General features: G+C 57.6%; 1 protein-coding gene across 1 annotated transcript; it reads right to left on the bottom strand.

The window, feature by feature from the left end:
* Positions 1–1,169: 1,169 nt before the first annotated feature.
* Positions 1,170–13,799, bottom strand: GUSB (glucuronidase beta). The gene is made up of 12 exons (XM_045786111.2): positions 13,536–13,799; positions 11,926–12,111; positions 11,426–11,607; positions 11,114–11,256; positions 10,504–10,691; positions 9,962–10,114; positions 9,545–9,723; positions 9,289–9,435; positions 7,098–7,182; positions 5,396–5,572; positions 3,001–3,136; positions 1,170–1,604 (listed from the first exon to the last, which is right to left on the bottom strand). The coding sequence occupies exons 1-12, from the start codon at positions 13,734–13,736 to the stop codon at positions 1,435–1,437; spliced, it is 1,947 nt and encodes a 648-aa protein (XP_045642067.2). The 5' UTR covers positions 13,737–13,799; the 3' UTR covers positions 1,170–1,434.
* Between the last annotated feature and the right edge of the window lie 1,373 nt (positions 13,800–15,172).

Here is a 15,172-nt window from a genome sequence, read left to right as displayed (position 1 = left end):
CAAAAGGTAACATCTGCCAGGAAGACGAATCTGTTTAAAATACAGTTCGGCCAGATTTTATTGAATACAACAAATGTATTCTATGCTAGAACCTTCAGACTTAGGAAATGGAACTTAGCCCTAACTTGTAAAACATGTGTGTCTGTTATGTTTTTTTTAATGTTTCAAGTGGAGAATTCTATATCATTCCTGGACATTAAATGTAACACAAAACTTGATGCCTTCAAGGAACTTAAGTTCAGGGGTCACAAGAAACATGGAACCCCTAGAATCCCTAACTCAATATCTGAACCAACTACACTCACATTTCTTTAAAGTGGTCTAAAGATGACCACTGAAAGGAGGTTAAATCATCTTTACTGTTCCTTTCCTGAAGCTTGGAAGGGAAGGATAAAAATGGGTACGTGTTGAGACGTGAGGTATCAACCACATGTGAAGTGAGTCGAGTTCTGTATTAAGAAACACATTGGTTCATGGTCTTCCATTTGACTGGACACCAACAGGAGTCTTCTTCCATAGCAGTGAGCTTTCAACCAGGATTGACACAAATCTTAGGACTAGTGTTACCTTACTGGGCTTCACGGAGCCTGTGGAAGAGGAGAAGGAGGAATGATTCCGTAAGGAAGACCGAAGACCATCCCCCAGGAACAGGGCACAAAGGCCTGGAGTATTTGTCCGCAGGCCCAGCCTGTTTAAAAAGGTCCCGTCACGTCCAGTGGAGTCATGTGATGGGACAGTGGGCCTTCAATGCGCATCTGTCCACTTCTGTCGAGACGAGACGACGGCTGAGGCTGGACTCATGTCCTAGAAGAACCAGTAACCTCTGAGCTCCCTTCTGATTCCGATGTTCTTCAACTCTTACCTTTCTTATGCTCCTTTGTCAGCTTAACTTGGTGGAAATCGGTCCAGAGCCCTTGCTTATTATTCCACGACTCCCACTTTCTGTAACCTCGGTGGGACTTGAGCTCACGTGTGACGCCGAAGGGCAGTTGTCTCCTCCGCGCGGCCGCTCTGCTGCACCAGGGCCGCGGGCTGGGCTGTGGAAGCGGAGTCTGACCGGCCCCTCTGACCCGCGTGAGTGGAAGCACGGGTTTCTCGAGACGCTGTACAGTTAAGTGTGTGAAAGCAGCCTGACACGTAAAAAGAATTTCAGATGCTTTCCAGCACTGTAAGGTTATTCAATTTACAGATTTATTCAGTCGTTCAATTTATGTCTTTATGGTCACTTCCATAAAGACAACTCTTGGTTCACACGCAACAAAAGCCTTTCTCTTCGCCTCTAACATTCCCTCCTAGTGACTTAGTACAAACTGCGGGCCTGAGTCGGCCCAGCCTGCCACGCACAGTCCAGGACGCGCTCCATCTCGTCGCCGTGGACGCGGCCCCTGACTTGGGGAGGGGTGCTCAGAGCGGCCCGGAGCGGTGGTTCTTGCTTTAAAAGTTAAACGGGCTGTTCTCCAAACACCGTGACTTCATGGCTGACTGGTGGTACATGGTTTCATTGGCAAGTTTCCAGTATCTCTCTCGCAAAAGGAATGCTGCCGCTTTTGGCTGTCTCTGGCGAGTGAAGATCCCCTTCTTATTCCCTATCACTCTCTGCGGTGCTAAAAACAAGGCAAAAGGAGTTTCGGATGAATTCTGATGGGCCAAATAGGAAGCAACTTGGAGCCACGCTGCTGCCCCCCCCCCCCCAACCACCTCAGCTCCCTGGGGTGTTAATTCTTTTGTCTTTTTGGGGGGAAACACCCCAAATAAGGTTTCCTTTCTCTGCGAAACATGCGTGTGCAGCTGCCTGGTAACTGATCTGGGGGGGCCGAGACAGAGTCACCCTTGGAAAGACCCGGGCTTCTCTGAAGAGACAGCTCTCTGAGCGGGAGCCACAGCCCGGAGCAGGCAAGGCTGGGCTCTCACTGCTGGGGCCACTCGGCTGCTCTGCCGGAGCTGGGAAGGGAGCAAAGCCGGCAACAGGCTCCCAGCACACCTGCCCTCTGCCCCCTGGTGAAACCACAGCCTCTGTTAAATGGGAAGGTCTTTCCATGATAAGCCAATGCCAGGCACCGTGCCAAGCCCTTTATCAAATGAATTCCTACATGAACTTGCAAGGTGGCTTATCCCCTTACAGGCTTATAGAAGAGTTGGGTAATCTGTCCACAGTCACACAGCTAATTTCTTATTACCCAAAGCCAATTGCATCCATTCATGAGACTTGGCTGCAGAAGCCACTGATCTCCCCAAAGAGGGACAGGCTCGTGTTCTCATTCCTTTTTCTTTTACCTGCTTCTCCATTCTAATTTTTAAACTTTCACCTTCCAAAGATCCGTCTTTCGCTGTTAAGTAATATGTTCTAATTCCCACTACTACCGAACCCTTCCTTACCTCCCCAAATTGCTATGCTAAATTTACGGTGTATCAGGAAACTAGTAACACCGAGAGGTGCAGGAAGAAATGGGATACATTCATTTGGGACTGAAGTGAAGCGGCCCTCATCTCTCCGCACTTCAGAAAGAGTGCAGCCTTACAGACCCTCCCACACTCAAAACACTTGGACACTTACTTGTCTTTGGTAAACCTGCCTTTTACAAGCGAACAATGTAAAATACACTGAAATAACCTAAGCTTCCCAGGCTTTGTACCCTACTCTGGAATAATGAGCGTATCCCACAAGTAAATCCAATACAAGGTCCGCTTTTGCCTCGCCCTGTTGTGAAACAGACAAAGGTTAAGCTGGCCATTTCCGCCTCAAGATAATAGGTTCTCCTGTTTGGTGTTTTTTGGTTTTGTTTTGTTTTGTTTTGTTCCCATAAAATGGTTTGGGAAGCAGGCAAGTGACTACTGCTTGCTAAACAGAACTTGCTTCTTCCAGGAAATTCTCCTGTCGCCAGCACTGATGAGAGCTTTCCCCCTCGTTTCCACTGTTCTTACAACCAAATGCCCTGAACTCACAGGCCAACCTGAAAAAAACGAGAAACGGTACGTTTCACCGCCCAAACTGCCGCTTACACTGGTTAGTCATAAAATCGGCAAAATTCCAGACGAGCTCTCCAACCACGTAGTCCTTGCGTCTCTGATCCAGAGCCAAGTGATACTGCTCCAGCACGGCCTTCTGGTACTCCTCGCTGAACATCACGGGCGGGTCCTGGAATTCAAGGAGATAAAGACCCATGTGATGGGGACCAAATACCCATCTTCACGGCCGGCCGTAGTGACGGCAGGACTCGCTCGCTGGTGCCCGTGCAGACGCCGCCAAGGCGTGAGGGAGCCCGGGGCAAGGAAAAGAGATTTTTGGTAAAGAACCCGAATTAGGAACTGCTTTATTTATCACCAGAATTTGGTATTTTCTTGCTCTCATGCTTCCGCCTCTACTCACCGGTGCGGTCTCAGAGCTGAGCTACACGGGAAGGAAAAATAAGTCTTCGAATAATCAATTTAAACCTCAAGTTTTACGTAGCTGCCAGTGCGTCAGTGGAGAGGAACTAGCGTGACCCCCCGCACTCGGCTCACGGTCGTCTGCTTCGGCCTGGGGGAGCGGCCGCCGCTTAGCACGTCCACCCGTTCCACAATCACCGCTCCCCCTCTGCTTCCGTGGAGGCCTGGCCACAGAGCAGGAGAGGGAAGCGCCCCTGCCCCTGCCATCCCCACTCTCCAGCCAGGCCGACTCAAGTGGTAGGAGTGCGGAGGGTGAACGGGAGAGCGTGAAGCAGGAGCCGGGGGACGGTTAGCTGGGGGGCGGCTGAGAGGCGACCCAGGGGACAGTCGAGCTCCCTCCGCACAGGTGAGAAGGGTCCTAACGAAAGCAGAGGCCGCAGCCGGGGACTCGGTCAGTGTTCGGTGAAGGGCACCTACGTGTGCTGGGCTAACATGTAAGGACAGTTCAGGTGTTCCTGCAACACGAAGCCCGAGTTTTCGGCCATGGGCAGTCGGGGGGCACTCGATCCTAAATGTTCAAGGAGGCAGCATCTCAGCCGTGTGACGAGAGAACCAAACCCTGCGGGCTGGGCTTTCTGTTCCAGCGAGAAGGGTTAAAATGCTACCTAGGCTGCACTGATGATGTCTGTTTTGTTCTGGTTCCAGAGCCGAATCCGGGGGCAGGGCCGCAGGCAGATTTTCTTACCAATCCTGCCTGGCCTAGTATTGGCCACGCTTGGCTATTCAAAGTCAAGGCTGAATTAAACTAAGTCGACTCAGACTAGTCACATTTCGAGGACTGAGGAGCCACAGGTGGCCAGTGGCTACCCCTTTGGCCACTGCAGAAAAATTCCTTCGCGGCGCACGGTTCTATCAGCGCTAGTCTAGACTGAGCTGCCTACACGTTCAGAGCGCGTGACCTTTTCAGAGAGAAGAGCCGGTATGTATCTACATTGTTCTCATAAGCCATTTCCCCCGACTCCGCCGGTTTGCACAAGCGGCATTCTGTGTAAGCAAGATGAATTTAAGGGTGTGACAGAAAACCAGAGTCCACAGGGGTAGCTGTTCACCGCAGCAAGGACACTGTGTGTCAACAAAGAACGTGATACTTGCGACAGGTGAGTGCGAGGTGACAGGGGCGGGGACGAGGGGCGGGCCATGGTTCAAGAATCCACATGAAAAAATGCCCACAAGCGAAAGCACCTTATCTTTGGTAGGAAGTAAGATAAAAGGGGGAGAGAGAAAGAGGGAAAGCGCTAGTGATTAAACCTTGCTCCGAGGTTTCATTCATTTCCTTAGCGAGCACGATTTAGCACCACTGAGTGCCGGGCACTGCTGAGGGCTTGGGCAGCAACGGTAGACAGGATTCAGCCGCTCTCGTGGAGCCCACAGTCTGGTCAAGGAGAGTCAAAGCGACAATGACGGTACCCAGTGAGAAACGCCGAGACAGAGACCAAGCAGAGGGAACAGCTTCCTCTGCCTGGGGCAGGTGGGGTGAACCTCACCAAAGAGGGGACAAGGGAGCTGAGGCTTGAACACTGAGTAAGAATCCAGGAGTCGGCGAATGTGGTGCTAACATGGGCATTCCGGGCAGAAGGAACAGCCCACACGACAGCAGGAGCCAATGAGCACAGTGAAAACGGTCCAGGGACCAGGAGTGAAGGCAGAAGAGGACGATGACCTGGGGGAGGGGGGAGGGCAAAGGGCAAAGGACGCTGACTGCCCTGACCAGGGACTGGGGCTTTAACATCGGGGCCAGGGACGCCAATGACAGGACTCCCAAGGTTTGGATTTGCTCAGGCCGCCAGTGGGAAGCTCTCTGGAAACAAGGCCGGAAGGCGAGCGAGGCAGAGGCCTGAGCCCCGGAGGACAGGCTGGCGTGAGCCTGAAGGAGCGCAGGGAGATCGTCCGCACAAGTGAGGGACGGAGGGAATGGGTGACACCCGGCCTAGAGAGGGAGAGAAGGACCCGAAGGCGCTACACCACTTACCTGGTGGAAGCCCGCGATGGCCGCGGCTCCGTACTCGCTCTGGATTATTGGTTTCTGGTAGGTCCTGTGCCAGTTCTCAAACTCGGTGGCCAGCTGCAGCTGAATCACCTCCAAGTGCCCGTAGTCATGGTACCAGGAGTAGTAACTGTTCACACAGATGACGTCCACATAGGGCGCCTAGGACGACAGCACGAAACCCGCTCACGACCCAGAAAGCGGGGGGCTCTCCCGGCAGAGGAGCGAGGAGGGGGACGCAGAAAGTGACCGAGGTGCTCCCATGTGTAGCAGACGTGGGCCGAAGTGACCTGAACAGGGCACGTGTCTCACTCTGGACGATGCTCCCGACCCGGCCGCAGCGGGACCGCGGAGAGGTGGCCCGCGAGCCGGCCTCAGCGCAGCCCACGGCCCGGACACGGGATCGCGGGTCTGTCTCCGCAGCGCTCCTGTCACACTGGCCTTCCCTCACCTGGCCCTAGAGGAAGGTTCCCAGCTGAAGGACAGACGCGGTGTTTGTCCTCACGAAGATCCTGGTTAACTGTGCTGTTTGTGAGCTGGTGCTGTGGGCCGCAGAGTGGCTGGAAAACTCCCTCCAGGCTGGCAGCACAGAGACTGGGCAGGACCACCTCGGGTCTACACAGCGTGGGGCTCAGGACAGAGCCACAAACACCAGGCAGCCAGGTGTCCAGCCCCTCCCAACCCCCGAACCAATGCCCATGTCCAGAGCCTGCACGGGACTGATGTGGTCTGATGCTCCCAGGTGACCGAGCCCCTTCCCAAAGGGTGGTGGCAGACAGCAGCAGCACGAGCAAGCCTGTGGGGCCACACGCACCCGCATGGCATGTCCCACCAGGAGTCTGGCGACCCTCTGAGGCTCCGGCACTGGCTGCCCGGTCCACACAGGAGGCCGGAACAAGAGGAGATGGCACGTGGCTCTGAAAACGTCCCCGTCTGCCTGTGCCACGCTGGCGTCGTGCCAGTGCCTGTGCTTCCTTGAACGGGGTGTTCTCGAGATGGCAAGGGAAACACCAGGGATACAAACCTTTCCCATCCGTGTTAAAATGGGAGCTCCCAGTTTCTATTTGTATACTGCATTTTCTCGTCCATTCTTTCCACAAGACGTTTGCTCCTTCTGTCGCACTTCCCTCCTAAGTACTGGCCTCGAGTTCTCTCGTGAAGAAGCATTTTCGGGCTCCCGTGTCTTCCGGCTTCAGTGTGGCACAACACGTCCTTCCCAAGGGGCTGCTGCTCGCCAGCCACGGGTGAGCTGGCTGTCCCTTCGATCCCAGCCAGCGGTTCCCAAAGCCAGGTGATGACTGGAATCGCTGAGGTCCTTTTTCCAAACTCGGACTGCCACCCCGGACTTACTAAGCCGGGATCTCAGAATCCAGGCACCTGGACTTACGAAGAGCTTCCCTTGGTGGTTCCGGTCGGCCAGGTTTGAGAAACACAGGACCGTGACGACCCTAAGTTCTCCTCCACTGAGGAGCATCGAATGCCGATGGGAGACCTCCCCGTGCCCAGCCTCCCTGGATGAAGTCACACTGACTGGCAGATAAGCAGCTAGCTCTCTTTAACCTGAAGACCATCTAGGAAAGCGTCTGGACCAGCTGCTCGGGGCTCTTCCCAGCAGCCCATGTTAGCAAGCATCAGGGAGGTGAAGGGACAGGCAGGGGAGAAGCGGTGCAGAGACCCCCAGGCTCACCCCCAGGTCTGCTTCATAGTTGGAGTTGGTCACAAACGTCACGGGCCGGGAGGGGTCCAAGGCTTTGGTGTGGGCAATCACCGTCCTGTCCGCAGAGGGCAGAAGACACGGCTCGTGAGTCCGGGAAGGGCCCTGGCACAGCCATCTCTCTCCATCCCATCCCCCAGCCAGAAGCCCTGCTCCCCTCCCTACCTTGAAGAGGACTTTAGGGGAGCAAACATGTTCTTCCAGCCTTAGATCATGTTCCCCAGCATCTTTCTTTCTCCCTCCCCAAATCCCCCCGCCCAGAGGGCAGGGGTGTGCAGGCACCCAAAGCTGGGGTCCTTGGGCTCCGGCTAAAAGCCGCACTCCGAATCTCTGAAAAAGCTCTTGAAGACAAGAATGCGTGGGGTGGGGACCAGGACGGATACTAATGGTAACAAGTAGGGGGTGTGTGCGAGGAGGCTGTGCACGGGGCACGCCCGGAGACGGCAACGGCTCCATCCATCCGCAGCTGCGGGGAGCCGTGGGAGCAGACACTTGCACGGGGAAAGGCTACACACTGACTGCAAGTGGCGGGAGGACCGTGAAGGGAGGCGCAGAGCTCTGGGAGGCAGCAACAGGGCACTTAACGGACACGGGCGAGTCAGCCCCAGACTCAGCGTGCACCAAGGAGGGACTTTGAGAAGAGGCTTCCTAACAGAGGGCCCAGCCTGTGGGCGAGGCTCAGCTCAGGGACCTGTCCGAGGCCACCCCGGAGCTGGTCACCCCATTCACTGGTGAAGCCTGCTTCTCTCCCTTCGCACAGCTAGCTTCCTTCTTGACACTCTGCCCACACTGCCCTCTGCCTTCGAGGGCTGGGGTTTCCTCAAGGCAGAACGGTATCCCTCACCTCGAGTCCCAGAGCCGCACTCTGAAACAGCCTGGGTGTCACTGGGAAGCCCCGAAGCCTCGCTGAGCTCCTCAGGCCCAGGCGGCTTTAGCCACACGCTGCCTGCTCCCCGCTGCCCCAGCGGTCCCGCACCTCCCTCTCTGCACCTCCCAGAACAGCCTGTAGGACCCTCGGGCACCGGCACTCCTCTCCGCCCCTCGACAAACTTCTGTCCCCCAGCCCTGGCTCAGCACATCCCAAGGCTGTGTGTCCAGAGCTGTCCTTTGCCTCCTGCTTAGAGCCCCGCATCTTCTACCCACAGCTCGGCTCGCATGGCTGTGACACTGGGACGGCCTCTGCTGCCCCCGCAGCACGTGAGGTCATGCCCCTCTGCAGGCTCCACTACAATCGCATGATCATGATCGTAAGACAGACAAGGAACCAAGGACCACCGCCCCCCCAGCCAAGGTAGTAAACGCTCCCATTGCCGGACGCCCCCGAGCGGGGTTTCTGTGCACTGCAGTGCCTGGCGGGGGAGGGGGCAGCTACTGGCATTTGGTGACCGGGACCGTGAACTTCAGATGGACTGCTCCAGCCCAAAGACATCGCTTTGGAACAGCCAGAATATGCATGTCACTTAAACACCTGTGTAGGATTATCTGCCTGAAAAATCCAGTTTTATAAAGCATAACTCCTCTTTTCAAACAAACCCAAAGCATCACAAAGTGGTTTTTTGCACCTTTAACATACACTAAGTTTCCCAGGAATGGAGAGAACGTAACGACTGAGAGATGAAGATAACTGGTTTCGTTTGGACGTCACCTCACATGGCTCCCGATTTCAGAAACGCACAGCAGTGAAGGCGGCGCTGACGGAGGTCGCAGGCACCAGACCCACAGCCCCACTGCCAGCGCCTGTGGCCACGCTTTCAAGGTGATTCCACGAGCAGCTGCAAGCCGCTAGCCCTTCACCGGGGCTTCTGGAGAGCCAGGCCCATGTGCTCACACAGGCTTTTGTAAATGACCGTCCCCCAGATCATTGCCCAGACTGCTGTTCTCCCCATAACCTGAAGTTAGCTGCGTAAGGAGCTCTGTGTGTAAGTGAACTCCAGATGTCCTTTCGGGTGTGGAAAGGGGACCCTGGGTCTCACTGGGTTGACACCCTAATGGGGTGGGTGACACTAGGTCCCCCGAACTGACCGTGTGCAGACAGCCCCCCCCGCGCCGCCCCCCCCCCCCCCCCGCTGACCTCAGCGCGCCCACGGCTGCTAACCAAGGCCGAGCCAGGCCACAGGGCTGACCTCTCACCCCTGACCCGGCCCAGGGCAGCGGGAGCACTCACTTGAAGTAGTAGCCAGCAGGCTTCAGGAAGGAAGCGGGCTCGTTGGCCACGGACCACATCACAACGGCCGGGTGATTCTTGTCCCGGCGCACGAGCTCCTCCATCACCTCCAAGTGGTGCTGCAGAGACTCGTTGCCGTAGCTCTCGCTGTGGCCCAGGGAGGACACCGAGCGTGTCAGCAGGGCCTCCCCGGCCCGGGGCAGGCTGCGGGGCGCTGGGGTGGAGGGTGGGGGGTGGGGGGGACGGGACGACTCACACCAGCACGATGCCCACGCCCGGACTCTCATCGATGACCACGATCCCGTAGCGGTCGCAGAGCTGCATCACCTCCTCGGCGTAGGGGTAGTGGCTGGTGCGGAAGGCGTTGGCCCCGAGCCAGCGCAGCAGGCTGAAATCCTTCAGCAGCAGGGGCCAGTCAAAGCCCTTCCCTCGGATCTAGGGGAGGCACCGAGGAGTGACCCCCTGCCCCCTGTCCTGATGCACTTCTTTCTAAAGCCAGGCGGCTCGAGGGGCGCCCCGTTAGCCCTCAATCTGGCCCAAGCACGGGGCCCATAGGGCAGTGGTTTCCAGCAGTTGGCTGAACTGCCCCGAGGCACGCTCCATGGCTTCGGGGGTCATGGGGAAGGCGAGGCGAGGAAGTAGCCCTCACGGGGACCCAGGGGCCACAACTCACATCAGCATCCTCGTGCTTGTTGACCCCATGGAAATAGAAAGGCTTGCCATTGATGAGGAACTGGTGCTCTGTGACAGCCACGGTGCGAATGCCCACGGGGAGAGTGTAAAAGTCAGACACGGCCCCAGCTGCTGTCTGTGCAGTCAGCCTCACCTGTGAACGCAGAGCGCCGGGTGGGAGGCATCCTCGCTGGCCTGAGCCCCACACAGCCCGCCCTTCAGCTGGAAGGGCCCTCTGCATATAGCACGGCAGCCCAGGCCTGGGCCCGTAAGCAGAGAGATGCAGAAATTCCGGGCTTCGGCCACTAGCAGGGAGGAACCTTCCCCCCACCCGGCCCCTGGGGCCTGCTCTTCAACACTGGGCCTCCCCACCAAGCAGTGAGAAGACCAGGCTGGGAACACTGCAATCCCACTGACTAGGAAGCTCGGAGGACCACGTGTGCCTGACTATCTGTCTTGCACCTGCCCCCCCCCCCACCGGAAGCCAAGGCTGCTGGGTGGGAGCAAAAGGCCTTCTGCAGCCCCAGGCCTAACCACCATTACCTCCAACGAGTACAGGTAGGCGGGGTGCTCATGCATCAGGTAAGGCCACCAGAGGTGGGCGTTGGGCACCTGCAGCTGGCCGCGGCCCCCTGTCCCCTGGGCCACGACTTTGCCTTCCTGGTCCAGAAGAAACACTTCCAGCTGGAAGTATTCATTGCCCTGGACAAAAATCTGGTAATCCACCAGCCCTGCAAGGGACAAGAAAGATCAGACAAAAAAGGGAGGGACACGGCCCGGGTCATACGGAGGGGAGCTCCCTGCGGCCACCACTCTGGATCTGTCTGCAGCGAGGGGAGATTAAGTGAGGGCAGCACAGTGCGGACAGACATAGGATCTCGTGAATCCTGAGCTGTTCACTGGAGCTATGATTTTAGGCAAGCCCCACTTCTCTCTGGGCTTCATTTCTTCACAAAATGAGGTCAGACCAGATGGGTGATTTCTGCGGCCCATGCCTGTTCAGACGGACTGGATTTCAGCTCTCCTTTGGTGGATGGGAAGCCTGAGGGTGAAGAGATGCTGGGAGAGAGCCTCTCTCCTACAGGGTCTTTCTAAACAAGGAGCAGCGCCACTTGGGGCCTGGCTGAGGGAAGTTCTTTCCAAGAGCCCTTACCAGTGTCCTGGTCCACGCCGGTGGTGACGGTGATGTCATCAATGTAGATGGTAGGTGTGGTGTAGACCAGCACAGGCCGATGCAGTCCCGCGTAGTTGAAGAAGTCAAAGTTTGTGTTCTGGACAAAGTAACCCTTGGGGTACCTAGGATGGGAGAAAAATGCCCAACTGGGGTCCTTCAACCTCAGCTCACGTGTCTCCCTGGCCTCCCAGAGCCAGTGGCTCACCTCTGCTAAGGCTACCCAGCCCCTAGGGAGAAGACCAGTGGGTAGGGTGGGGAGTGGGGTAGAGGGGGGAGCAGGGCGCTGCTCACATGTTGGGATCCGTCTTGTGGAGGATGGTCCCTGGCGGCAGAGTGTGGGGGGTGAGCGTGTTGTTGATGGCAACGGTAATGCGGCAGGAGGACAGGGGCCCACTCTGGACCAGCTTGCTGATGTCAGCTTCGAAGGGGAGATGACCCCCCTCATGCTCTGCCACGTGCACCCCATTCACCCACTGCAGACACAGGGGGATATGGGGAGGGGGGAGCAAGTCAGGGCAGGCATCTCGGGCACTCCCTCACACGAAGCGCAGTCCATGGGGGCCGAGGGCGCTGCCGGCTGCCACCCGTCTCAGGAATGGATGAATAAAGCTCCAGAACAGATCAGGCAAGCCTCCCCTGAGCCAGGGCACGAACCCCAGTGTGGGGCCTGAGCATGCCCCCCGTCCACCCCAGGAGGCAGGCTGCCCGGTGACCCCTGGGAACCAGGCGGCCCCAAGCCGCTCAGCAACTGCACGGGACCAGTCGCCCTGCCTGCTGCTTGCTGTACTGACCACAATGGCATAGTAGTGGGCACTGCCAATCCTCAACACCACCCTGGTGCCCAGGTCCTGGGTCCATCGCTGGGGCAGGGTCACCTCCCGCTCGTACCACACCCAGCCGACAAAGTTGTGCAGCTGCCTATCCTGGCCCACGTCGTTGAAGCTGGAGGGAACCGGCATGTCCAGGGTGGGGCCCGACTGAGGACAGAAGGGCTGGGATCAGGTCCAGACCACCTAGGGCTCTAAGACCAGGACCCAGGCAGCCCCCTTCCCCAGGGGCCAGGTCCTCCCCCACACCACAACCCTGCCTGCAGGAAGAAAGTTGGACAAGATGACTTCTCCCAGGCCCTGGGATTCCACGCCGTCCCACTATTGTCATTCTTTTTTTTTTTTTTTTAAGATTTTATTTATTTCAGAGAAAGAGTGAGAGAGAGATCACGTGCAGGGGGGAGGGGTAGAGGGAGAAGCAGACTCCCCACTGAGCATCCTGACCTGAGCCAAAGGTGGGCGCTTAACCAGCTGAGCCACCCAGGAGCCCCACCATTGTCATTCTTTGTCAGCAACTGACTGATGCCTTTTATGGAGCTCATTTAATTCTCACAACTCCATGAAGCAGATGCTGGTCCCTCAGACATTTAATGGACAGTGTGCAGCGAGCACCTACGATGCTGTTCGAGCTGCTAGTTATAAAACCGTGCACAAGGCCTCTGCTGTCAGGTCATCAGCTCTATGAAGAGTCTGGAGGGTGGCAGGGAACTATCGTAGGGGTCAGGGAAGGCTGGCAGAACTGGGTGAACCTGAACCTGGCAGGGAATCCTTGTTCACCTCGGGTAGAAGGCTAGGCATGAACAGGAGGACAGAGAGCTCAGTGAGTCTGCTGGGCTGGTTTTGTGTCCAGGGCTGGGGCTGGGGCTGGGGCCAGGGGGCAGTTCTTTCTCATGGCAGTCTGTGGACAGGGGTGTGGACAGGGGTGTGGACAGGGGTGAGCCCAGGGCCACAACCCTGCCAGAGGCAAGAGGATCCCTGCAGACTAGACCCTAAGGGGAAGATATCAACTGACTGGCCCAGAGAGGAAGGCGGTGGGGGCAGGGGCTGCCCTGCTGAGGAAACTGTGAGTGGGGCACAAGCCTGGCACCCAGCCTCCCGTTCTTCCTCCGCTGATGAACGGATGGCAAACACTGAGAAAAGAGGATCTAGGAGAGGCGAGGGCCAGTGGACACAAAGGCCGACCCCCGCCCCAAGTCAGATAGGAGACCTGGGGCGGGGAGGATCCCTGGCTGGCTGGGGGTTACGCCCCGTCTTCCCTCTGAACCTTGGCATGTCCTGGTCCTTTGTGCCAGGTAGAGCTGGTGACAAGCCGTCCAGCGCTCCCCTCCTCCCGCCCCCCAGCTCGGTGCCCGCGCCGCAGGTGCCTGTCCCACTGGACTGGGGTCCAGTAGGAGCCTGCCCCCCGCCCCACCGACGTCCCGGCCGGCCCTCCGCCCATTTCCTCCTCCTTCCTGGTCCCTCTCCCTGCCGGCCGGCCCCCACGCCTCCAAGCTCGTCCTTCTTTAAGCTCCTCCAGGCCGGCCGCGGCGAGGGCCCAGGGCAAGGCTCCCTGCCCCCTCCCCACGGGGCCGCACCTCGCGCAGCGGGGTCCGGTACCACTGCTGCTCGAAGCCCTGGTGTCGGTTCTCGGAGAAGTCGGCGCGGAAGCTCCAGAGGCCGTCGAGCTCCTTGCGCTCCCGCGACGGGCTCTCCCGGGGGTACAGCATCCCGCCCTGCAGCGCCAGCCCGCAGGCCCAAAGCAGCGGGCCGAGCGTGGCCCACACGCCCGCGTGCATGCTTTCCTCGCGGCCACTCGCTAACTGCCGACTGCAGCCGGCTCAGCTCCGAGAGGCCCGCGGGAGGCGGGCAAGGCGGCGCGCGAGGTCACGTGGCCTGCCTGAAGCCTCCCGCGCCATCTTGGTTGAGGGCGAGTGCCAGGTCTGGAGGAACCCCGAGGCCCAAGGGTCTTCTGGAGAGACTGCCTGCTGGCCCCATGGCGACGGCGGGGGAGGGCCGGCGGGGAGCCCGAAGCTGGGCCTTCAGGAGAAGGACCCGCTCCTCCCCCGACTCTAGCCCCAGCCCTAAAAGGCAGAGGTCGCCAGCTCTGTGCCTGCCCTGCTGTCCTGCCCTGGCCGGTGGGACCGCTAGGAAGCTAGGAAGCCCGGGGTCGCGGGTCCAGGGCCACAGGCCAGAGAGGGACCCAGGGAATTGGCCGGGTACCTAATGAGCCCAGGGGAAGCCTCTGCCGTGCCTGGTGGTGTCCGAAGTGTGGCCATAGCCTTGACCCCGGGCCTCCACCTATGGTCACCTTAATGTGGCTTTGGAATATAGCTGGGGTGAGTCCTGAGCCCATGGCTGTCTTGAGATGCTTTGGTGCAAAAAGGTGGGTTTATTAAGGAACGGGGACAGGACCTGTGGGCAGAAAGAGCTGCCGCACCAGGGTCGTGAGGGGCGAGTGATTATATACTTGGGAGTTGGGGGAGGTAAGGAAAAGGGAGATTTTCAAAAGAACTTTCCTATTGCTAAAGAGGACCTACAAGATACCGGAGGCCTTGCCATGGTCAAGTTAAGGTTGTTTTTCCCTCTAGCAAGGCATTAACATGAAGACAGTTGGGAGCTTTCTGGAAGAATATCACACATATCCCACCCAAGAGTGTGTGTGTGGGGGGGTGTCACCTTGTGCTTTGTCCTCAGCTGGCCTTCTGCTCCCTCATCAGCCTGAGCCCCAAACCTCTAACTGGGGGCTCTGTGCCCCCCTGTCGGCATTGCAGGGGTGTAAAGAAAGAAGCAAGTGATTAGGGAGCTGACATCCCACAACCCGTGCCCGCCCCCCCATGGGATATATGTGACATTCCAGCACTCCTGGCTGCCTTAAAGGAAGAAGTTACCTTACAGAGATTACAATCCTGCAAGACAGGAGTCTCCCTCAGTTTACAAAATTTTAGCGATTTACAAGAACAAAGCATTTCCATCAATGGCCCAGCTTCCAGAAGGGAATATAGATACAATTAAATGTCCTTATAATCTGCAGCCCAGTAACAGATACTTGAAGTGGAGGGGGTTTTGGAATATAGGCGAGGTTCAGTGGGTCCAGAGCTGACGACCAAGAAAGAACTCTTGAGACGTCTTTGGTGCAAAACAGTGGTTTATTAAAGCACGAGGACAAGACCCATGGGCAGAATGAGCTGCTGCACTGGTTTGTGAGGGGTGGCTGATTATACACCATGGCGTT

The sequence above is a fragment of the Ursus americanus genome, chromosome 2, assembly GCF_024610735.1.
Source record: "Ursus americanus isolate L20-20 chromosome 2, mUrsAme1.1.p, whole genome shotgun sequence".
NCBI lineage: Eukaryota > Metazoa > Chordata > Mammalia > Carnivora > Ursidae > Ursus > Ursus americanus.
The sequence above is the reverse complement of the archived record's forward strand: the minus strand, read 5'-3'. Positions and strand labels throughout refer to the sequence as shown.

Coding starts and splice junctions, on each gene's coding strand:
- GUSB (XM_045786111.2), bottom strand. CDS start 13,736: ATGCACGCGGGCGTGTGGGCCACGCTCGGCCCGCTGCTTTGGGCCTGC. Junction 10,115..10,503: donor CCTACCTGTACTCGTTGGAG/GTAATGGTGGTT, acceptor CTGCGTTCACAG/GTGAGGCTGACTGCACAGAC. Junction 7,183..9,288: donor CCTGCTGGCTACTACTTCAA/GTGAGTGCTCCC, acceptor CTCTGCGGACAG/GACGGTGATTGCCCACACCA.